The following is a 23,291-nucleotide window of genomic DNA, read 5'->3' as shown; positions in this document are numbered from 1 at the left end:
TGGAGAAAATATTTAGCTAAGGATCCAGGCATGACTCACACCTGTAGTCCTAGCTACTCAGGAGGCTGAGATCTGGGGATTAGGGTTCAAAGCTAGCCCCAGGCACAAAAGAACCTGAAACTTTTCTTTCCAATTAACCTCTAGAAAATGGGAAGGGGGGCTTGGCTCAAGGGTATGGTGGTAACCTTGAGCTGAAGAGCTCAGGGACGATGCTCAGGCCCAGAGGTAGGGCAGTAGCCTTAAGCTGAAGAACTCAGGGACAGCATCCAGGCTGAATTCAAGCCCCTGACCCACCAAAAAAAAATATTTAACTAAGTTTGGTAAAGAGTGATGATAAGGCCAGAGCTTACCTCTTTTTGACTTTCTCAAGCTAAAAAAAAATCTCCAAATTAAAAAGCAGCTACTATACAATTTCCAAAAAGGTTTTCATGAAGGTACTATATTGCTCTTTTCTAAGTCTACTTTTGTATCCTTTTCCCTAGAATTAGATATAAAATGATAACAAAGGAAACACCTTGAACTAATGAGATGGAGAAGATGCCTAAAAACAAAACACAAAGCAAAAAAACAAATCAGCCACAGCAATAAAAATTTGTAAGGAACAGGAAACACCCACATTCTGAAAGAAATGGAGACTTGTGTCCTACCATGCTCAAGAGGCTTGTGTAGAATATAGGATGGGCATTACAGAACCCACCCCTTCCAACATTTGAGTCATGTTTTCCTTCTGAGCTCAAGATCAAAATTAATTGGGTTGAAATGATGCTTTATACAACTAAATACATCTGCACGGAAGCGTACCCTTCTTGTGACCAAGCAGTAACAACTGGAAAGAGTCAATGTAGAATTCTCTACTGGCAGCCAAACGATCTGAGACGGAACTGCTTTAGGGAATTGTGAGAAGAGACTTTTAGACATTGTGCTCATCTTAATATAAGCAGTGATTTTTTTCCAAGTGACTGAAAGGCTATACTATGCTTTTTGGTCATAGTGGCTTTGTGTATGGTAAGGCTGACCTTCATTGAACTAAAGTTTTAATATTTTTAGCTTTGAAAACTTCTGAAATTATTGAACTTCTTTTCAAGTTTCCAAGATCAACACCTTTTGTTGTCCAGATGAATGCTTGATTTGTGTACATTTCAGAGCTCTAGAAATAGATAAAATTTACACACATCACATTAGAACACCTCATTGCTAAAGCACTTCATATTAATACAAGTGACTTTTTTGCTAAATAATGCATGAACATTTATTAATTCAGTCTTAAAAGATGTACATTAATTCATGTGTATAATTAATAGCTTCCAGATGTTCCCTGCTTAAAGAAGAGAGTTCTCATTAGTTTATCCTCTTGATGACCCTAGAAAGGGACAGTTGTTAATGCTTATTTTATTGGAGGAGACAGTTACACACCACACTGATAGATCATTTGACAAAATTTATGAAGGAATAAAATCAGAAGACTCTTATGAAAGGCTCTTATTCTCAAGGGGGAAGGCAGCTCACTCCTCTGTTGCTGTATCACAGCTCACTCTGGCATCTGGGTTTCTTAGTTCATGCTTTTATGACCAAAGAAAAGCAACACCCCTCCCTCATTCATTAAAAAAGTTATTATTAAGGTTATGTATTTCATTTAAAAGAAGCCATCCTGAAATGAAGATCAGAACTCCCCCTCATTTTCTTCCATTTATGTTGTAGTACAAAGTTCAGAAGTTTTTCAATTGGTGAAAGAAACACCACTATGCTATTTGATCGTTCCTGTTAGGTGAAGATTTTTGCCTTTATTTAAGCCATTTCTTCCCTTTAGTGTTTTCTTTATAATTGTTGTTTAACTTTATCTACTGTTTTTTTCCCTTCCAGTTTATCCCAATGCCTGTATTGTATGGCGTCTTCCTCTATATGGGAGTAGCCTCACTGAATGGAGTACAGGTACGTTTTCCATAGTAATCAGAGTCACATAGAGCTTGTATGCTTGCATGAGTCTTCTGGTCATAGAGAATGCTAATCATTTGTGGCTGCATCTTCCAAACAATATTTATGTTATCATAAACACTCATTTTTGAATGATGTCAAAAGTAACTTAACCAGGAACATCTCTTCTCCTTTTTTCTTTCTCTCCCTCCCAATCTCTAATCCTCTCTTCACCCTTCCTTTGTTTCTCTCCTCCTTTCAAACTCCCTCCATCTCAAGAAGGACTTTCCACTTCTTCATCATGCTCTTCAAGACAATTTGTACCTGCTTGCCTTTCCCCCCAATTATTCTTTCTTCATGTCCATTCCCCATGGCTGAGCACATTGATCAAACATTTTGTTCCAGTGAAAGCCAAAATGTATTATGTATTGCTTTTATAAAATAAAAAAAAATCTTCAGCTATTCACAACTTTGGTAAAACTGGCCCACTTTTTAAAAATTATTAGGGAAGGCTTTGTAAGGGACTCTGTCTTTCAATTGAAGTTTAATTTAATTGGCAACAGGAAACTGGAAGTTCTGCTGCTGTTTTCTGGCACCTTGTTAATTGTAGCCTTATTTAACACTCAGTAATGTTTTAATGGGAAAAGACTGGATGTTCTGTGAACATCATAAGAATTTATTTGAACTCCTTCAAAATAGTCCTTGCTTCCATTTATTGAATTTAGATTAACGTTGTTTCAAAGTCAGATAGACTTGGGCAAGCAGCCAGACCCCCCAAAGAGAAATGTCTATTTCTCCCTTTTTCCATTCATTGAGTAGGGTTCTTGGGATATTAGTTGGAAAATGCAAAGTGATTTTTTCACAGAATGTGGTAGTCAAATATGAATGTGAGTTTATTTGTGCCCATGAGACTTCAGTGATATGTAAATTTGTAAAGGTGTTTTATTTTTTTCTTCCTTTGTTAATAACTTCTTTTTCTCCTAAATGGAAAAACATGTGCCCCCCCCCAAAACCAAACCAATAGTTTTCCTCTCACGACCTGGTCTAGACAGTCTGATTTTGTGTGTTCCAGGAGCTTTATCAATAGTAATTGGAACCTAGTTGATACATATTAAAGAGAAGAATAAACAATTCCATAAAAATAGAGGATAAAAACCATCCTGAAGTGACAGCTAATGAATTTCTTCAACTCTACGATATTATTTCTAACACTTTTCTCATTTTCTTACTTTACCCTTGATTCTCTTTTTAGTTCCTTTTAGCAAGAGAGTTTATAGCCCAGTCATTATAAATGAGAAATGTCTTGTCCGCCAAAAATATCTCTCATGGGAGGATGAAAACCCTTTAACAGGAAATCACTCCAGATTTTTTTAAAGAAAAATCTGTAATATTGTAGTCTACATTTGTACTTTTCCTCCAAAAAGAAATTACAGATTTTATCTCTAAGCTGTTATACTCAACCCAACAAATATTTACCAAGTATCTGCCACTGATAAACCCTCTGATGTGTTCTTAAACAATGTCCCACATATCACCACCAGTGTCAGCAGTTATTCTTTGAAGTGCAATGTCTGGACATAGAGATGTTCTGACATCAATTCAGTATGTATATGACTGCATGCTGGCCTTTCTTACATTCACACACCTCACTGTCCATATCTGCTTTTCTCACTGAGGCATTCATGAGACTTTATATCAGTCATATCAGTAATGTGTAATTTTATGGGACTATCATTCCTGTTTTAAGTTGAATACTTCCTTAATATCTCCTTGAAATGTGTACAATGAATGGATCATACCTTCTTTCAGATAAGGCAGCTAAGCCAGTAAGGTGCCTAATTTCAGCATGGCATTATGAAAAGAGGCCCCAAACCCTCTTCTGTGGATACTGAGCGAGAAGAAAGTGAAATAAGGAAAATAACAGCTAGAATTTATATCTTGGTTTGTGATCTCAGTCTTCGGTGACCACTGTAGCTCATATTTGTTTCACATTTCTCACAAACAAAATAGCCAAAATTAGAAGACATGTCTTATGAAGACATGTCCTGTGACCTATGCTAAACTAAATTTCTGCACTTCCTTTGCAGTGTTTATCCATGAAAGGGGCACTGTTTGCCTATTTTGTAGAGTAAACATCATTAGTGGTGAGTTAGATATACTGGAAATGACCGTGCATTGGCGTTTGACTTAATATAACGGGAGTCTCTTCCCCTTTCCTACCTAGTTCATGGATCGTCTGAAATTGCTTCTGATGCCTCTGAAGCATCAGCCTGACTTTATCTATCTTCGTCACGTGCCCCTGCGCCGAGTCCACCTGTTCACGTTCCTTCAGGTGTTATGTCTGGCCCTGCTGTGGATCCTCAAGTCAACAGTGGCTGCAATCATTTTTCCAGTCATGGTAAGATTTTCTTTCACTGATCTGTCCATACGGTTATATTGTTATCCTATGTTATTAAGATATGCAAGCCCTCAGTCTTTAGGTATGCTTCTACCATTTTTCAGCTTTTACCTCATCACTTTGAGAGGTTATAATTTAAGTTTCCACGCCTTTGATACTCAAGATGAACTTACAGTCATGCTCATCTGAGTTCAAATACAAGCTTCCTGGTGATCAGTGAATCTCTTTGAACCCCCATTAACTCTTGAGTAACATGGGGGTGATATTGTCATTACTTTGTACAACAATAGATATGTTGTAGGTACCCATGTACATTATTTTTTTTAATTATTGTACAATGTGTATTAGTTTTAAACTGGTGTACAATTGGGAAGATCTAAATTAGAGTACATGTCAGCCCAAATTATAGAAGTATTGGGGGATTTGGTAAGAAATCACCAGATTTGTCAAAAGAAATGGAGTGAGAAGCTCAGTTTTTGAGTCCTGTGACTTGTAGCTTGCCAAGTTGAAGACTAGAGTCTATAGCTTTATTCTGCTGTGATAAGAAGCAAGGTGAAGCAACCAACTTTCCACTTACGTCAGAAGTGAATGAAGGAGGGATAGGGGTGTGATTCAAGCAATTGCATGTTTGCACTAGCTTTCTTTTTTTTTAATACTAGGGTTTGAATTCAGGACCTCACCCTTGTTTGGCAGGTGCTCTGTGACTTGAGCTGTGACCCAAGTCCCCTAGCAAATGAAGGAAAAGAGGAAATACAGGATGTTTTGTCTTACTAATAACTTTTTTACATCCCCGTTGTCCTCCATATCTTGAAAGAAAATGCACATATACACTTAAGACAGAACACAAAGCACAAAAGCACCTCAGGTCTGTTCTGTCTCTCCTATAATTCTGGAAATAATTTCTATATGCTTGTCACATCTTATTTGTTTTTATAAAACTTCTCTTACCCTTAAATAGAACTATTATGTGATTTGTTGTTTGTAATTGTTTTATCTCCCAGAGACACAGGGAGAATGCATATTTGTTAAGTCTGATTTTTTAAAATTAATTTTTAAAATCTTTTAAGTTGCTGTCCAGAGGAGCAGCCATTTAACAAAGCATGATATGAATATAGTATATCTTGATCAGTGTCACTCATTTCATTGTTCTCGCCAATTGCTCCCCTACCCACCCCTTACCTCTTCTAAAACCTATATACATTTTTAAAAATTGTATAATTTGAAATTATGCACAAAATTTGTAAATTTTTTTAAATTTTATTTTCTATTATCAGGGTAATGTATAGAGGAGTTACAATTACATTCACCAGATAGTAGATGTATTACTTCTCACACATTGATACCCCTTTTCATGTTTTGGTCCCCACTTCCTTTCCCCACTTCCCAATCATCTTGTTTGTTTTATTAAAAATCTTAACATGGAAGAGGAAATGATTTTGAAAAATGATCCTTTCATATTAAAATTCTAATTTAATAGGATCATACATTTCAGTGAAACAAAGTGAGTTTCAACTGATAATTTCATGGAACAGATTTGTCTGTGAAGAAATGATTATGGTCTGCTTGGTGGAACCCCACTCCTGAGTATGGGTTCTGCCTTGTGCTAAATGGATTTTCTGATGATTGGATGGGGAAATACCAGCACATGGTGTGACTTCATTTGGCATCATTTCTTTCCATTTTTTCCTTTCCAGATTTTGGCCCTTGTAGCTGTCAGAAAAGGTATGGACTACCTCTTTTCCCAGCATGACCTCAGCTTCCTTGATGATGTCATTCCAGAAAAGGACAAGAAAAAGAAGGAAGATGAGAAGAAGAAGAAAAAGAAGAAGGGAAGTTTGGACAGCGACAATGATGATGTAAGGAACTTTCCAAACTTCCAGTGTAAGCTAGTTAAAGAAACATGTCAAAAAAAAAAATGAACTTAACAGAGCTAGTGTGCAATGGAGTGCTAGTTCTCAGAATGTTTATCTGGCCTTGTGTCAGCATCCCTCATTCTACCCCATTTGCTTCGTGTTTTCTCACTTTTTTCCTAAAGGCTTGCTCTAACCATTAATATACTAATAATGACATCATGACTTCTAAAAAGAAACATCCCACATTTAAAGAACTCCAGTCCTATTAATGGAAAGGCAGTTAGCTTGCTAATTCTATAAAATGTAGTTGGCTTATGGTTGATATCCTGGGATTTATATTTCAGCTGGTAACTCAATTTTCTGCAATTTTAAGTCTGTAGATGGATGTCACAGGAGGTTTATTTGAAGAGGCTCTCAACGAAGTCCTATATTGGTTTATCATATTAGCATTGCACTTATACTAAAATGGTTTGCAATTATCTTTCCAAAAGCCTACAAAAAAGAGGAAAGGGAATTGGAGTTTGGGGTCTTTTACCTAATTACATGGTCAGTGTCATAATCCACATGGTCTTTCTGTCAGTAGCTGATGAGGTTAAGAAATGAAATTATTGGTATATTTTTCTTTCTGGAGATCCTGTCTCAGAAGTGCACATGCTCTGGTAGGGATCCATTATGCATCCCAAGAGAAAGAAAAGCTGGAATTGGGTTTTGCTTTAACAAAGGCCTACACACACACCTTATCCAAGTTGCATTTTGAAACAATTCTCAAAATGATATTTTCTATGTGGACTTTTCTGGATTTTACACAACAGAATATCACAAATCAGTGTGTGTGTGTGTGTGTGTGTGTGTGTCTGTGTGTGTGTTTTTACCCATTCTAAACAAGAGATATGGTTAACTTTCACTGTCCATTCTATACTTGACAACTTTAGTTATGCATATATTCTGTTGAATGATCATTAACAGATCTTTAAAAAGAAGAGTATACTTTCATTCTCATTTTACAGATGAGGAAATGTAAACTGAGAAATGCTAGCACTTTTTAATTTTTAAAAATTAAAATTTTCAGCCTTACTCAGATGTTACTGATAAAGTTGCATGTATATAGTATATCATGTGGCACTTAGATTCAAATATTTAAATACTTTAAAGTGCACAGCCATAAACAGCAAAGCCCACCTTTAATACAAGCCTCAATACCTATTTCCTGTCTGATTGTATTCTCTTTGTAGAACTTGGACATGGCATAATGAAAGGAGGCAATAGACTGAATTGGATTTCAGATAAATTGATCCACTAGGAAAAGACAAACATACATGGTACATTTAGCTAAGGAGAAAAAGGGACTGAGGGAGCTTTTAGGATTGTCATCATCCATCTTTAGTAAAAGCAGGTATATGGATTTTCTCTTTTTAATGATGACATAAAAGAAAATGTATTTAAGCTGCAACAGAGATTAACATGTGGCATTAAGAAGAATGATATGCTTACACATTGAATAGAAATCAAAGATCAAAATTAATCTCTGAACCTTTGAAGACAAAATGAGTTGCCTAAAATACACAGATGATTAGTGTTTCATCCTTGAGTTTTTAAAAGTTACTTCAGTGTATGTCCATAAACACAAAACTTAAAATGTATGGGAAGCTATATTGTGGAATCTTTAATTTTTTGAACTATCCTTAAGCAATTGGACTACAGTGTTTCAATTCAACATATCAGTTTATAAGTACAATGTTTTAAAAAAATAAAATAGCATCTTTGGGAATGTTTTAAATGTACTGCTATCAACAAAATTGTATATACTTATAGTATTTGATGTGATTTTTATTCAAGAAATGTTGCCAAATTTACACCACTGTAAATGATAAAGCCACTGCTTTCCAGTGACAAATATGGTTTAAATGAGGTCTAGAAATTACTTTATAATTATTAGTAAGAATTTCAACAAATCATATTTCATCAAAAATACTGCTATTGCTATTGACCATTTTCTGACTCTATATTGCCCATAGATTTCTTGACAACAGTCTGTGATGTTACTGCTGTTTTGCTTTCTCTCCATTGCACCAGGACCAAAACAACAAATAGACACATATGTTTGTTTCTTGACAATGAATACATCCAGAGTATATCTGTGTAGTAAGCCCTAGGTAATGAGCCCATTATTTGAAGATAATGGAAGATATGGGAAGATAGCTCTTTCAGTGTTTGCCTGCTAGGAGCGTGGTGTGGGGTCTATGGTTACATGGGGCCATACTGAACCCTGAGGCTTGCAGCTTGAATATTCATGAACAGAAATGATAACTTACCAATATTATAAGCCATTTTCATCATTTCTTTTTTGCTACTGTTGGTTTTTCTGGGAGTATTAAGATTTGAACTCAGGGCCTTGTACTCTTATTTAGCTTATTCTGCTCAAGGCTAGAGCTCCGTCCCCTGAGCCATACCTCTACTATCCATGTTTTGGTAGTCAATTGGGGATATGAGTCTCATGGACTTTTCTACCTGGAATTATCCTCAGACCTCAGCCTCCTGAGTAGGCAGGATTATAATTGGTAGCATAAGCTGCCAATGCCTGAGTCCTCACTTAACATCCTTTCTGAACCTTCCTGGTACTCTGTGATTAAGAGTCACTTACCAGCTTATCCAGTTCAAAGAACATTGGGAAACATTTGAAATAAGGCTTATTCTTAAAATCAAGGGCAGAAACCCAGGCCCTGAGTTCAAGCCAGGACTGTCAAAAAATACAGCATCCCATTCAATAAAAAAGACTTATTCTTAATATTGCCTTGAAGGAAAGTATATGTGACAGTTGTTTACCTTTTGCCAGTTTAAATGCAGAAGGTGTTGTAATTCTCCAAGAGGTAATTAGCCTCTTTTGATTCATCATAAAAGAATTTTCAATGTCAAAGCTTACAAGTTTGTTTTTTTTTTTTACTCTAATCTTTTTTTCTTTTTCTATTCCTTTTGTGGTAGTGAGGATTGAATCCAGGGCTTGGTGCAAGTCTGCATATGCTTTATCCCTGAGCTACACTCGCCGCTCCCCCACCCTAGTTCTCTTTTAATCTTTCAACTAAAAATTGTCTCCCTGGTACTTTAAGCTAAGGTATTAATTGGATCTTTGATAAGATTCACTATGCTCAGTACAAGTCCTGTGGAAAGCTGTGCCAAATTGAATTAGATGATCAGCTACCTGATTTTATCATTTTTAATCCACTTATGATTCTCTGCTTATCTCACCATGATAGACACTTCCTTTTGGTTTTATCTTCTTGGATTTTTTTTTGTTTTGTATTTTCAAACATCTTTGGTACAAGCAAGCAAATTGAAGTAAACTCTTCATTGCAAAATAGTATTTGAGATAGAGTACTGAAATAAGAAAGGAAATACTAAAGTTCTGTAGATAGCTAATGATAGTGGATGTTAAAATAGGCTTCTACTTGTTTTGGAAGGGAAAAAATGCATCATATTTTTCCTAGAGACACACTCAAAGAGCATAAAGAAACCAGAGCATTAAGACCATAATATAGTTTGGGAAAATTCCTAGAGTTAATCTGCACAGTGAGGTCATTTGTCTCATACAGACAATAACCCTTGTTTACAGGTTGGGATCTTGTGGAATGCTTTACAAGGAAGTGGGAGCAATCTCCTTGATGTGGGTCGCCTTTGTACATACTTAGTTCCCGTACTTGCAGAAGAGAGAACAATGCCAAGAGGGGTTGAAAATTTAGCCAACTGGAAATTGGGGTTTTCACCCATTAGTAAATGATACTATGTGGAATGCTGGATTGTAAGAAGCAATGACTCATCAAAACATTCTAAAAACAGTTTACCTTCCTTTCACAGTCTGACTGCCCATACTCAGAAAAGGTTCCCAGTATTAAAATCCCAATGGACATCATGGAACAGCAACCCTTCCTAAGTGATAGCAAACCTTCTGACAGTGAGTAGAACTAACCTCAAGCATGTGTGTTTAAGCCCGATTTGTACCTGAGAGAAAATATATAACGCTCACTTTCACATTCCTCAACTTTGTTTTTCTCTGTTTTCACTTCCCCCATGTAAAAGGTTTTGTGTTTAATTCTTCTTTTTTTTTTTTTTTTTTTTTTTGCCAGTCCTGGGATTGGGCTCAGGGCCGGAGCACTGTCCTTGGACTTTCTCAAGGCTAGCACTCTACCACTTGAACCTCAGCACCACTTCTGGCTTTTTGCTATGTATGTGGGGTACCGAGGAATCAAACCCGGGTCTTCCTACATGCTAGGCAAGCATTCTACCACTAGGCCAAACTCCCGGCCCGTGTTTAATTCTTCTATAACTGTATTTTTTTCTACTCCTAAACTATTTTTTACTTTTTCACTTTATCCATAATCTTATCATGTTTTGTTTGGTAGTCTTTCTCATCTCAAGTCATCACCAGTGTGTTTGTTGTTTGTTTTCAATTGCTAAACCTATAAGCATGTTTTTAATTGTTATTCTCCCCCATGGCAGTATTTAGAGCTGTGGCTTATAGAACTACTCCATGATCATTGTTGGTCTTCCTTAGGTTTCAACTAATGACCAAATCATCTCAAAAGAGAAAATGCAGCACGGGTTTTTCAGTGATTATTTAATCAATGGTCAAGATTTAAAATTTTTTAATGTTTCCAATTAAAATGAAAGTCATTACATATTGGCACAATTGTAGGTATAACATGAATGCATTTGTTTTTACTTAATGTCTTAATTTCTCTCCCATTTCAAAGTCACCAGTGTAACTGCATTGGTCTAGCTGGGTAACAGCCTGGTGGGCTCCAGTGTAATAGATTATACCATTTCATGTTTTTCTTTTATAATTCAATTAACATTCTAGTAACTTTTGTAAATGTCTCAAGCTATTCCGACAGCAATTACAAATTGGCTTCAAAGTATTTTCCACTCTTGAGGTCTCATTTGAAGAAAATACACTCTAAAATAAAGAAAAGAAAATATATTCTAGACCCAAGTGCACTTTAAATTACATTCATCTATTGTAGGAACAGAACAGTTGAAGGGTTTGGGGTTTTTTTTAAAGAATTTATTAACATTGATTTTTATATCATATTTTGTATGACCCATTTAACAAACAAGTATTTAAGAAGGGAAGCTCTATATATAATCACTTGAACATCAGTAAGAAGCTAGCATCTGCTGGACACTGTTAGCTAACACATTCAATCCTAGCTATTCAGGAGATTGATCTGAGGATCGAAGTTCAAAGCTAACTCAAGCTAGAAAGTCTATGAGAATCTTACCTCCTAGTTAACCACCAAAAAGCCACAAATGGAGCCATGGTTCAAGTGGTAGAGTACTAGACTCAATTGGCAAAAAGCTCAGGCACAGTGTCCATTCCCTGAGTTCACAAACCAGAACTATTAACCCCCCTAAAAAAGTTCCACCCCAAGAAAAGGTTGAAATGATTGAAGATAAAATCTGGGGGAGGATATTAGTTATTGTTTACTGAATAACCAACTACCACAAAACTTAGCATCTTAAACCAACCAACTGCACATTCAAAAACTTAGGTGCAGCTGTTATGACCGCTCCAGGTCTCTTCTCAGATTATGCCACAGACTGTCAGCTAGGACTAAGTTTCTTGTGACTTGATTGGAGTTTTGAATCTGCTTTCAAGTTGTTACAAGGCCCATGAAATTACCAACATGTCCACCAGATAACCAATGCTAGTACTACTGGCCAAAGCCAGTAATGAAAGAGATAGATACCAAAGCAGAAACTTCAGTCTTCTATAACCGAGTACTGACAGACCATCACTTCTGCCACATCCACCATCTTGTAGTGATTATAGAGAACATCTTTGTTGAAGTGTGGGAAGGAATTACACAAGAACATAAATTCCAGGAGAAAGGAGTTGACTGAGAAACCTCTTGGATTGCTGGCTACCACCATAGGTATAAGGAATAAAGAATCAAAGCACCTTATATCGGTAGTCCAGCATGTAAGTCTAAATTGTAATTGAGGCTATTTTTCAGCCAATTTTTGTCCATGGGATTTGGTTAGAAGTTCTTTTACTTAGTGTGTGTGTGTATGTGTGTGTGTTGTCAGTTTTGAACTCTGCTGCACACTGCCATTCAGCCACTTAGTTCATCACTGTGTTCTAACATTTGAACCACACTTCTAGTTGAACATTTTGGCTGGTTCATTGGAAACAGAGTTTCATGGACTTTTCTGCCAGGGCTTGCTTCAAACGGAGGTTCTCACATTTTAGCCTCCTGAGTAGCTAGGATTATAGGTATGAGCCATCAATGCCTGGCTGGAATTCTATTTGGAGGTAAAGTTCTCAAAACTATGTTCTAATGTCATATTATATCTCTAGAAGGTGAATGACAGGAGCTGTGATATTCAGGCTCAGTGTGTATGTCTTCTATTGTTAAAATAATATGATACAGCACTATCTTAAGTACAGTGTAAAGACCACTTCTCAAAAATCACCTGTCTGATTTGAGACTTGGGATAGAAGTTTATGTGCCAGTCATTCTTAATCCTCCCCAAACCCCTTTAACAGTATAAAATAAAAGTTGGGGTCTTATTTATTTACTTAATATACGTGCTCATTTGAGTGAATGCTTTTCTACCATTATGGGATAGTCCATGAATAATGAACACATTTGATCAAATAGAGCTGCAATGCCTCAATAGTCTTTTCTCCCCTCCTTTCTCCCCTTCTCCACTGGTACTAGGGCTTGATCTCGGAGCCTGAGAGCTGTGCTTTACCTCTTTTGCTCAAGGATATTGCTCTACCACTTGAGTCAGACTTCTACTTCCAGCATTTTTTGTTGGTTAACTGGGGATAACGGTCTCATGGACTTTCTTGCCTGAACTGGCTTCAAACCTCCATCCCCAGATCTTAACTTCCTGGGTAGCTAGAATGACAGGTGTGACCCACCAGCACCTCCCTATTTTTCTATTGAATAATAGCTAAAAATTGAACATGGAAAGAAATTAAAGGACAAACATTAGACATTAATATTACGCTCACCCTGTAGAACATTTCATTTTCTTGTTTTCCCAGTCCTGGGGCTTAAACTCAGGGCCTGGGAACAATCTTTGAACATTTTTTGCTCAAAGCTAGTGCTCTGCCACTTGAGCCACAGCTCTCTGTATCTAGTAGCTTGGAATCAAACCCAGGGCTTTGTGCATGCTAGGTGAGTGCTCTACCACTAGGCCACATCCCAGCTCAGAGTGTAATTGTTTTACCCTTATCACTGGAAAGATAGATGGTAGTGCTCCATGTCAGAGAACTTGAAAAGAGGTCAAATGATGGCTCAGCCACTGCTTATTCTTACTTGGAAACAAGGGCTAAGTTACTTGATTCATATTTCTTACTCCTTGGTTGTAAAAGATCCCTTAATTCTGTCAACATTGTTTCTTATAATTTTACTTTTATACTTTGCTAAAGGTATACTATTTTTTTGATTTTCACTTTTGCTTTCTTTCAGGAGAAAGATCATCAACATTCCTTGAACGCCACACATCATGCTGATAAAATTCCTTTTCTTCAGTCACTCAGTATGCCAAGGTAAAGGAGAATCCATTTTCTTCTTGTTCTGTGGAATGATCATCTCATGGAATTGCAGTCCAATGGTAGAAGATTGGCAGTACTTTTTGTTCTTTGTCCTCTCTACAATTCATCTTAAATTATCCAATAATCGCACTAGCCTTTGCTTTTACAAAACATTCCCAGAGATCTCTTAGAAATACTGGAATCTTTCAACATCATGAAGTTAAAGCCCAGAATCAAAATGAGCCATTATCATTTCAGAGTCATGCCTGATTTAAGGAAAACAGGTATTTTCCTGGAACTTTTCATCCAGTCATTTTCTTCCCCTAGCAAGCTCTGAAGATGAGAGGTCCTTCTAGATTTTCCAAAGACTGACATCTCCAAAATGTCAGTCTTTTGGTTTTGTCATTATCAATAATATTACCTGTCTGCTTGTTCCTTTTTTGTCTTGTAATTATTTTTTAAATCAAGCTATGAAATTTCAACGTGTGCGTGTGTGTGTGTGTGTGTGTGTGTGTGTGTGTGTGTGTGTGTGTGTGTGTGTGTCAGCACTAAGAAATCAGTATGGTGCTATCTTGAACTTTTGCTGCTCAACACTTACCCTCTACTACTTGAAGCACACCTCCACTCTGGGATTTCTGGTGAATAACTGAAGAGTCTCAAAGCCTCTCCTTCCCAAACTGGCTTTGAATCTTGATCTTTAGAGCTCAGCTTCCAGAGTAGAAAGCTAAGAGGTGTGAGCTAGGTGAGTCACTGGCATCTGGCTTTACTTGAGTTTCTTAATGTTTTTAGCACCTTAATCAAATTTTAATACATCTTATTTTTAATTCATAAGGGATGACTATCCAAAAACAATACAGTGTGTAAAAATTTGACAGATGGTAACAAAAACTGGATTTACTTAATATTTATTTCCTTTTTCTCTTTTCTTTTCCTCTAGTCCTCCTAGAACTCCAGTAAAAGTTGTGCCTCAAATTAGAATAGATCTTGAGCCTGAAGACAATGATTACTTCTGGAGGAGCAAGGGAACAGAAACTACGTTGTAACCTGTTTGTCTTTCTTTCAAATCAACAAGCTGTGTTGTGAATGTTTTTGTTTTCATTTTTGTTTTGTCTAGAGGTTGTTGATTTCTTCTGAAGTTTTGTTTTGTTTTAGTTTTTGGTCACTGGCCGAATCTGGAAGTCTCTGATTCTCTCTTGCATAGGTAAAATCAAAGCCCATTATACTCCACTCCTTATAAATAGCATCTGAGGAAGTCCCTCGCATTCTTAAGATAGATCCTCTGACAACTAAGTTCTTCTGTCACTTAAGACACGCACAGATCCTGTATTGTTTTCTTAAGAGAGGTCAAAATTACTAAGGATTTTTAAACTCCTTCTATCAAAATATTGAAGGAACTGAAACTAGCTTTGGCTAGTTTGGCGCAATGCCTACTGGCTTGCCTGTCTGGCAGAACAAATACAGAACTCCAGACACAGCCCCTTTTCCCTTGCCAAGGTCCCCAGGACTGAAACCGTGCTGCTCTTCTAGCCTGCTCTTGCTTGTCAGCTCTAACCTTAGATTTACTATAAGAAGAAACTAAAGGTACTTCTTCCCACTTATAGCAAATGCTGGAATGTCCCTTTTTTCCTATGCAACTTTTTTTAACCCTTTAATGAACTTATCTGTTGAATAGATTGAAGAATATTTTTCTTCCTAGATTTTGTTGTTTAAATTATGGGGCCTAACCTGCAACTTATTTTTTAAACTTTTTTTTAATTACTGTAAAGAAAATGAATTTTTTCCTGCAGCAGGAAACATAGTTTTGAGTAGTTCTACCTCTTATTTGTAGCTGCCAGGCTTTCTGTAAAAATATTGTATATAAATGTGATTTTTAAACACACACACACACATGCACACTCACACACAAACATACACACACATACACCATATAGGGTAAGCCAGAAGGCTAGATCAGATTTTAAAACACCATGTTTCTAAGCATCCATTTTCCCTTTCTTTGAAAGAATTTTAACTGTTCTCTGGTGACGAAGGGGGAGAAGAGGGAAATTCTTTGACAGCGGAAGTAACTAATTTGTGATGATGATCAATCGTATCCGGGCACAGATGCTAGTTGTATTATCATGTCGATGTCCTATGCAGTATTGTTAGGCTTTTTTTTCATTTTGAAATACTTTTGTGTTTGTGTATATGCTCTGTGTGTGTCTGGTGCACATATGTGCAAAAAGCAAGAAAAAAAATGACAGTAGACAAAGGGCCAAATTAGCAACTCATTGTATCTAGAAAATCTAAACCACATAGGAAAAACTGAAAATTCCACCAGAGGTTTCAAGAAAATTACCATTAAGGAAGTATAAAGATATTTTATTACTCAGATATCAGTTAAAGGCACTTTTATCCCTTTTTTTTTTTTTGGTCTGTACTGAAGCCTGAACTGAGGGCTTAAGAACTGTCCCTTAGCATTTTTTCTCCCTCAGGCTATTGCTTTACCACTTTAACCACGGCTCCAGTTCCAAATTTTCGCTCATTAATAAAGCCTTAAGGACTTTCCTGCCCAGGCTGGCTTCAAACTGTAATCTTCAGATCTCAGTTTTCAGAGTAACTAGGATTACAGGCATGAGCCACCAGTGCCTGGCTACTTTAGTTCACTTTTACAAAAGCTCTAAATATCATGTTTTCTGATCATGAATCAAATATTTCTACATTAAAGGCCCTCATCATTCCCTTCAGAGAACTGAAGCAACTTAACTCACCTCAACCCTTGAGGAATGGTAAAAAGCTACTTACATTCCCACTTCCATCTGTATTCTGTAACTGGGAAGAAAGTTTGATATTGGTGATGTCAACACAGAAAACAATACCTTAAATTTGCTACAAGGAACAATTAGTATCCAAGTGTTTATTGATGAACAGAAGTAGCTCCCACACTAACAAGAAAAACATGAGGTCTACCTGGAGCCATTGAGAAATAAATAGACTTTGGAAGGTTTTGTTTCTAGATAGTTTTGTAATCTAGACAAGAATTCTACAGTGTGTGTGTGTGTGTGTGTGTGTGTGTGTGTGTCCATCTGTCTGTCTGTCTGTGCCTGTGTGTGTATATGTGTGTATACAAGAGCTTGAACTCAGGGCCTGGGCATGGTCCCTTAGCTTTTTCACTCAAGGCTGGCACTCTATTACTTGAGCCACAGCTCTACTTCTCATGGTTAATTGGAGATAAGAATCTCACAGCATTTTCTGCCATAGCTGGCTTCAAACCAAGATCCTAAGACTTCAGCCTCGTGAGAAGCTAGGATTCCAGGCCTGTGCCACTGAGGCACCCAGTGTCATTTTGTTTTGTTTTGCTTTTACCAAGTATTCCTTTCTATTCTCCCTGATGTGAATTTGGAGTTCAGAGATTCAGGTTTCTTGAAGTATAACCTAAAGGCATGCAGAGTTATTAACGAGGAGTTTCCTGACTACAGACTGAATGTTGGAAGGGAAAGGATGATAGCTGTGTCTGTCTGCCTATCAATGGAGCACGAATGCCTCTGGTTCTGCATTTTGGAAGAAAACTCCTGGAGGTACCCTTTTCCTTGAGAAAAGGGTCCTAATTGTTTTGTGTGCAGTAGGGGAGCATTGTTCTTGCCTCTTCCTCCAGTCAAGGTTGAGAGAAGGTCTAGGGAAGGGACTTAGTGACTTGAGAAACAGGAATGAAACATTTCATCAGCCCTCCCCTGAAAGAACAGGAGAAAAAGCCGTTCTCTGCCATCAGTAAACCAATTTGTGTGCATTTTATGCACAGGCAGCACCACACACAGAGTAAATCTTTGTCAGCTCTATATATAGAAAATGATTGTCTTCCGTGTTTTTGGTTCTTTTTTTGTAACTGTTAAAGTACTTGAAATGTATTGACTGCTGACTATCTTCAAAAAAAATCAAAACCATTTGATTATATTACAGAGGTTGACATTGTTCAGGGGTGGGACAAAGCTTGCTTCAATCCTTTTCATACCACTTCATGATTCTGGTGCAGAAACCTGAGATTTTCTCACACATAGTTCGTGATAGTCCCTGTCTGCTCTCACAGCACAAACACAACAAAGCCTAAGTGGTGGGTGCCATCATGTAACAGCTCACTCTCTGAAGGGTATTTTCAGATGACGATTTCATTGAGCTTCATGACAAGATGAAAACATAAAGGCAAAACAAGAAACCATTTTGTAGTATATGCTAAGTTGTGTTTTAAAACCACAGATTTGGATATATATTCTCTCTTGGCTCAATTCATTTCATTGTGCTATATGCATATAAACAAAATTCCTGAATTCTTATTTTAGGCAAATATTGCAACTCAGGGCGAAAGTCACCCAGTGAAACTTTTAGAGCCAGAAGTAACTTTGTCCCAGCCCTACAATGTGAAAAAAAGAATAGTTGCCTCTTCTTAGCCATTTTCATGGCGGGTACATATCGTGCACATTACTTTTCAGAATCAATACGCACTTTCAGATATTCTTATTTTTATTCTCTTAAGTCTTTATTAACTTTGGAGAAATGATGCATCTTTTTATTTTAAATGAAGTAGATCAACATGGTGGAACAAAATGATAAAGAACAGAAAACATTTCAATATATTACTAATAATTTTTTCCAATATAAAACCTAAAATTCCTATAACATAGTATTTTACAGTTTTATGAAGCTTTCTATTGTGACTTTTATGGAATTAAGAGATGAAGAAGATGAGATATTTTAGCATTTATATTTTTCAAAATTAAATGTATACTTAAAATAAAGTAACTTTATGCATTTATGGGTGTCAGGTACTTTTTGTTCAAACATCTAATTGTCGAATGTCTACTCTTTTATTTCTTTGGGTCCTGCAGAAATGAGTAAGTCAAAAGCACTCTCCCCAAACTGCTTTAATGTCTTTCAGCAGGAGGATAAAATAAATGCTCCAATTATAAGCTAAGAATTACCTACTAGGTGTTCATGAACCCTTCCCATGCAGTGGTTCAAAGTGGAAAAGATACATCCATAGTTTCATACAGAAGAAAATACAGTTGTTAGAAAAATATGGCTTTGATGTGTCATATATAAGGATTTCTGAGGGATTTAAATAAATTAGTTGACTAATAGTGTCTGTATTAAAAAAATTATCTAGGAAACTCTGCTTCAGCCCTTAGCATGGGGGAGGGCAGAGCAAATTTTAGAAAGAGTGAACATCACCATTAGACACAGTAAGAATTTCCATAGGAAAAACAAAAATGATGAAGCAGGGACCCTAGTAACACCATCATGCAATGTGGAAACTTAGTAAAGGGACAATACCTCTCAGCATCTGGGTGGTGGCAGTGGCTATGGGGTAGTGAATGGGATTTGGATTTTATCACTGTGGCAGCAAAAGCCACACCCAGAAAAGATAATAGAGGAAAATGGACTTTGTTCTTCAGCACTCTCAGGTGATGTCTTCAGTGGAACTGAGCATAACAACTGAGTCAAGTAAATAGGATTAAATTATATTTAGTGCGTTAGTGTCAGCCTAAACAACACATGGAGAGTTTCCAAAGAATAATGGTATTTATTTGTAAATAATATAACACTGCAATGTGAATATTTGTGCCATAGTATGCTATGTGTATATATATATATATATACATTTAAAATTTAATGGGGAAGCCTTGTAGAGGCAAAATGATTATTTGTGATATTTTGAAGTAAACTTATCATGAGACTTGGTGACAAGGCGATGCCAGTGTGAAATAGAACAGACAGTTGTGGATAGGTATCAAGAGCCCTTGTGCAAGATTGCTAACCTTGTTACAATCAGGCAGTTATGGATGAGAATCTTTCCTGCATAGCCTCTTCACTTTATTTAGGTATTTAGTTAGAAAAACATGAGTGACTCCACAACTGTAACTCACAGCTTTCACATTGTGCAACATGACCTCCCTGACAGCTAGGAAGCAAAACACAGAATCCTCTGGGTAACCACTCCATCTGTCTCAAGATCTAGGCTTGACAATTTGGACCCCTCAGTTTTGGGCAAAGAGTTCAAATCCTTACTCAGAATTTGCTTGTACAAAATTTTTATTCAAACTGTCAACATGCTTAGTGATTTGTACATTTTTCAGAATGTAGGAAGCAAGAGACAACACAGAAAATCTCTAGCTAGAAAATAGTGCTACCAAACGTTATTTACACCTAGCAGGAGGAGAGCCTATATGAAAAGACAAAACCTAAGAACCAGATTATTGGGTACAGAGGCCAGAATGTTGGAGCAAGCCATACTAATTTTAAATTGATAAAGTAAAACTCCTATGAATAACATCAGAAGGAGTTGGAGTCTTTATCAGATACTCCGATTTTCAACTTTGCAGTCAATTTTACTCCATGGGGTACTTTTTCTGTGCCTTTCCTACTATGCAGTCTCCTTGTACTTTAGTTTTGATTGGTTTATCTTTAGGCCTAGGCATAGCTATGACTCTGGGCTTCCCTGTTCAATAAGGTTGACTTAGATATCTTCTGAGCGCTAAATTCTTTGGCTAAGTAAAGTCACTCTCACTGAGTTATATTATGCATTATTCCCTAAGATCTGGTGAACAGAGGCTGAACTATTTTGACTGCAAAGATTTCTAAATATTTTATTTTATTGTGTACCTGGTTCTTGTAGATTAATTGATTCTAGAATTTCACACTTAAAATAATTTTCCTTCACAACTTTTTTTTTGCCAGTTCTGGGCTTGAGCTCAGGGCCTGAGCACTGTTCTTGGACTTTCTCAAGGCTAGAGCTCTACCACTTGAGCCACAGCACCACTTCAGGTTTTTTTCTATGTATGTGGTACCGAGGAATTGAACCCAGGTCTTTGTGCATGCTAGGCAGGCACTCTACCACTAGGCCAAACTCCCAGCCTCTTCACAACTTTTAAGACATTGTATGTATGTATGTATATATATTCTTGCATTGGAATTGTTGAAAAGGCTGTCACCATCTGGATTCTTATTTTTTTCTATCAAAGAACGGAGTTTGCATGATGGATTGGATAGAATAGATATTGAAAAGCAAAAGAGCATTGCATGTATGCTGTTTTGAAAGCAAGGATTGCTAACTGTGCTGTTGTCTTTTTTTACATTTCTTTAAACTGTGTTTAACCTGACCTTGTTTCTCTGACTCACCTGGTAAAAATTTAGTTTAGTCATGATACTTTAAGCATTGAGATTTGTGGTAGAATTGTCAGGGGATGCATGAGTTGAACATTAGTAGTTATAACTTCAATTATTATTCAACCAGCAGACACAATTGCTGGCTGTGGGCAGGCCTAAAAGTACCTGTGAATTAGAGGATTAGCGGGGTGCATGAGCTGTTTTTAAAGGATCAACATTCTAAAGGTTAAAGCTAGATTACACGGTATAATAAGGGAAAAACGTATATTTGGATGCCATGATACATATCCTCAAACTAAATACATAACAAAGTACTTTTTTATGAAAATAATTTCCCTGCAAAAGGTCCATGTATTAAAAGCTTGGCTCTCAAGGTGGCGCTATTGTGAGCAATCTGTAGGAGGCGGGGCCTTTTAGGAAGGTCTTCAGTCACTAGAGACCTTCCTGGGGTCTCTGCTTCTTTCTCCCCTTGCTGGCTTCTTGGCCTATACGGTGAAAACGGTTTGCCGTGCTACACATTCTCCACAACGTGCTGACCACCAGAGGTAGGTCTAAAGCAAGGGGCTAATCACTTATGGACTGGAACCTCCAAACTGTGAGCTAAAACGAACCTTTTCTCTTTTTGAGTGAGTTCTCTAGAGTATATCATTATCTTAAGGCGAAGCTGACTAATACAGAGGAGCTGGCATGGTGACTATAATGACAAGTTCAGTTTAGCAGGTCAATATCTTTTTTAAGACCGAAAGCTTGGCTCTTCCAGGAAGAAGCTGCTCTGCTGACGCTGTTGGGTTGTTTACAAATGCAAGGTAGCATTTCTTTGAGTACAACTGCTTAAGAAATCAAAACTGGAAATTTGGAACAGCTGAGGGAAGGGAAGAGAGGATGTATAGAAGTTAAGCATTCACAACTTGAGTATGTTTATAATCCCGGCCCACAGCCTTCCTGAATTTTAGTTTGCTTTGGCAGTAAAGGTAAGGACAGTGCTAGTTTTCCTCTTAGAAAGGCTGCAATATAAAAGGAAAATAATTCACATAGAGAAATTTGGAGCATACCTACCCAAAATTAGACCCCTGTGATCCTTATTTCAGAAACTAAACACAATGATTTACGTAAAGCCTAGGATAAATTTTATGTTGGCATGCTGTGTTACAATGCATTATGATGTGGCTTCATGGAGAACTTCTAAACTATTTGAGAATAAACTGTTTTCAACCATTCACAAGCCTGTCTGCATGACTCACCCCATAGAAACAATTACTAGGATAAATACAAAGCTTGCTTATTAGGTAAATTATATTCTCTGAAAATCTCCACTGGACAATTATTTGTTTCACAAGCTCTCCTATAGGATAATACACTTGGCAACTTTCCAGGGACTTTACAAATATTAGGTCATAACAGCGCAATGACAGATATGCTATGATTATATCCATTTTACAAATGAAGAAACCAAGGGTCAGAAAGGCTAACCAACTTGCTCAGCATAATTGTGTGGCTTCAGTGCACACTTCAGCACCCAGGCTCTCATTTCAGGTGTAGTGGCTGCTGAGCCTCACGGGTGAGGGCCTTTTGAGGACTTAGCCAGAGGTACATCTTCACGCAAAGCTTTTCCCCTCAATCCACATGCAATTGCTTCAATTGATGGCACCCTTTGAAAGCCAGCATCAGAACGGGCTTTTCATCAGGGATCAGCTGAATTCCCTTTGCCACTATACTTCAGGAGTTTCTGGTATCCGCAACTATTATCATTTCCTTACAAGCATTCAATTTCCAAAACACCCCAACCTCCAGAAGCCTTTGAATGGAACTCTGCCCTCTGAGCCTGCTCCCTGAAAGTGTCATCGGAGGGCCACCCTCGGCTGAGTGGGAGCACTAAATTGAACAATCTGGCTCCAGGAACTGTCTTCTTATCACACCATGGTGTTACACATTATAACCTTTATATGTATGTTTTGAAGTCAGATATACGTCTTTAGTGCCAGCACATGAGAGGCTAAATAGGAAGATTGTGAGTTTGTAAAAAGCGCATACTACATAGTGAGAGCAATGGGGAAAGTAAACATTTTTGCTTCTGCACTATACAAAACAAGATTTTGTTTCAGTAATGCATCCCTTCTTTCCATTTGCCCAGCTGAGCAAGGTTTGTCGTCATTGTTCCTTGGGGAGGGTGAGAAGTATTCTGAGATCTTTCAATGATATATTCTACATACCACAACAACAGCAAGCAAATGTACTCCACAAATGGCTGGCAGGCTAGGAAGATAAGTATATCCCTGAAGTATAACCCTGTAATGGCATTTTAGAAATCAATACAGTAGGAAACCTGTTCTTACTTAAGGGGCTGCCTCTTTGATGCTCAAGCCATTTGAATTTTTGATACCATGCAAGTAACTTCAGTTTTCCAATTCAAAGCCAACATGGATGTTTCTAACCCCCTAAACCTGGTTTTCTA

General features: G+C 37.2%; 1 protein-coding gene across 4 annotated transcripts in view; it reads left to right on the top strand.

Moving 5' to 3' along the window:
• The window catches only part of Slc4a4 (solute carrier family 4 member 4), a 434,785-nt gene extending 416,299 nt beyond the window's left edge, over nt 1-18,486 (top strand). For 3 of the 4 annotated variants that reach the window (XM_090343451.1, XM_090343452.1, XM_090343453.1), the window contains 6 exons: nt 1,861-1,929; nt 4,136-4,309; nt 6,004-6,165; nt 10,012-10,108; nt 13,638-13,717; nt 14,640-14,727. In XM_090343451.1, the coding sequence (XP_090199577.1) occupies nt 1,861-1,929; nt 4,136-4,309; nt 6,004-6,165; nt 10,012-10,108; nt 13,638-13,681 (546 nt within the window). In that variant the 3' untranslated portion in view covers nt 13,682-13,717; nt 14,640-14,727. Of the gene's footprint in view, nt 1-1,860; nt 1,930-4,135; nt 4,310-6,003; nt 6,166-10,011; nt 10,109-13,637; nt 13,718-14,639 lie in introns of all 4 variants that reach the window. The other variant, XM_090343454.1, reaches the window with a different exon arrangement.
• Nucleotides 18,487-23,291: the final 4,805 nt, after the last annotated feature.

The sequence above is a fragment of the Megascapheus bottae genome, chromosome 13 (genome assembly GCF_031878675.1).
Source record: "Megascapheus bottae isolate mThoBot1 chromosome 13, mThoBot2.hap1, whole genome shotgun sequence".
Lineage (NCBI taxonomy): Eukaryota > Metazoa > Chordata > Mammalia > Rodentia > Geomyidae > Megascapheus > Megascapheus bottae.
This window is presented reverse-complemented; position numbering and strand designations above follow the sequence as displayed.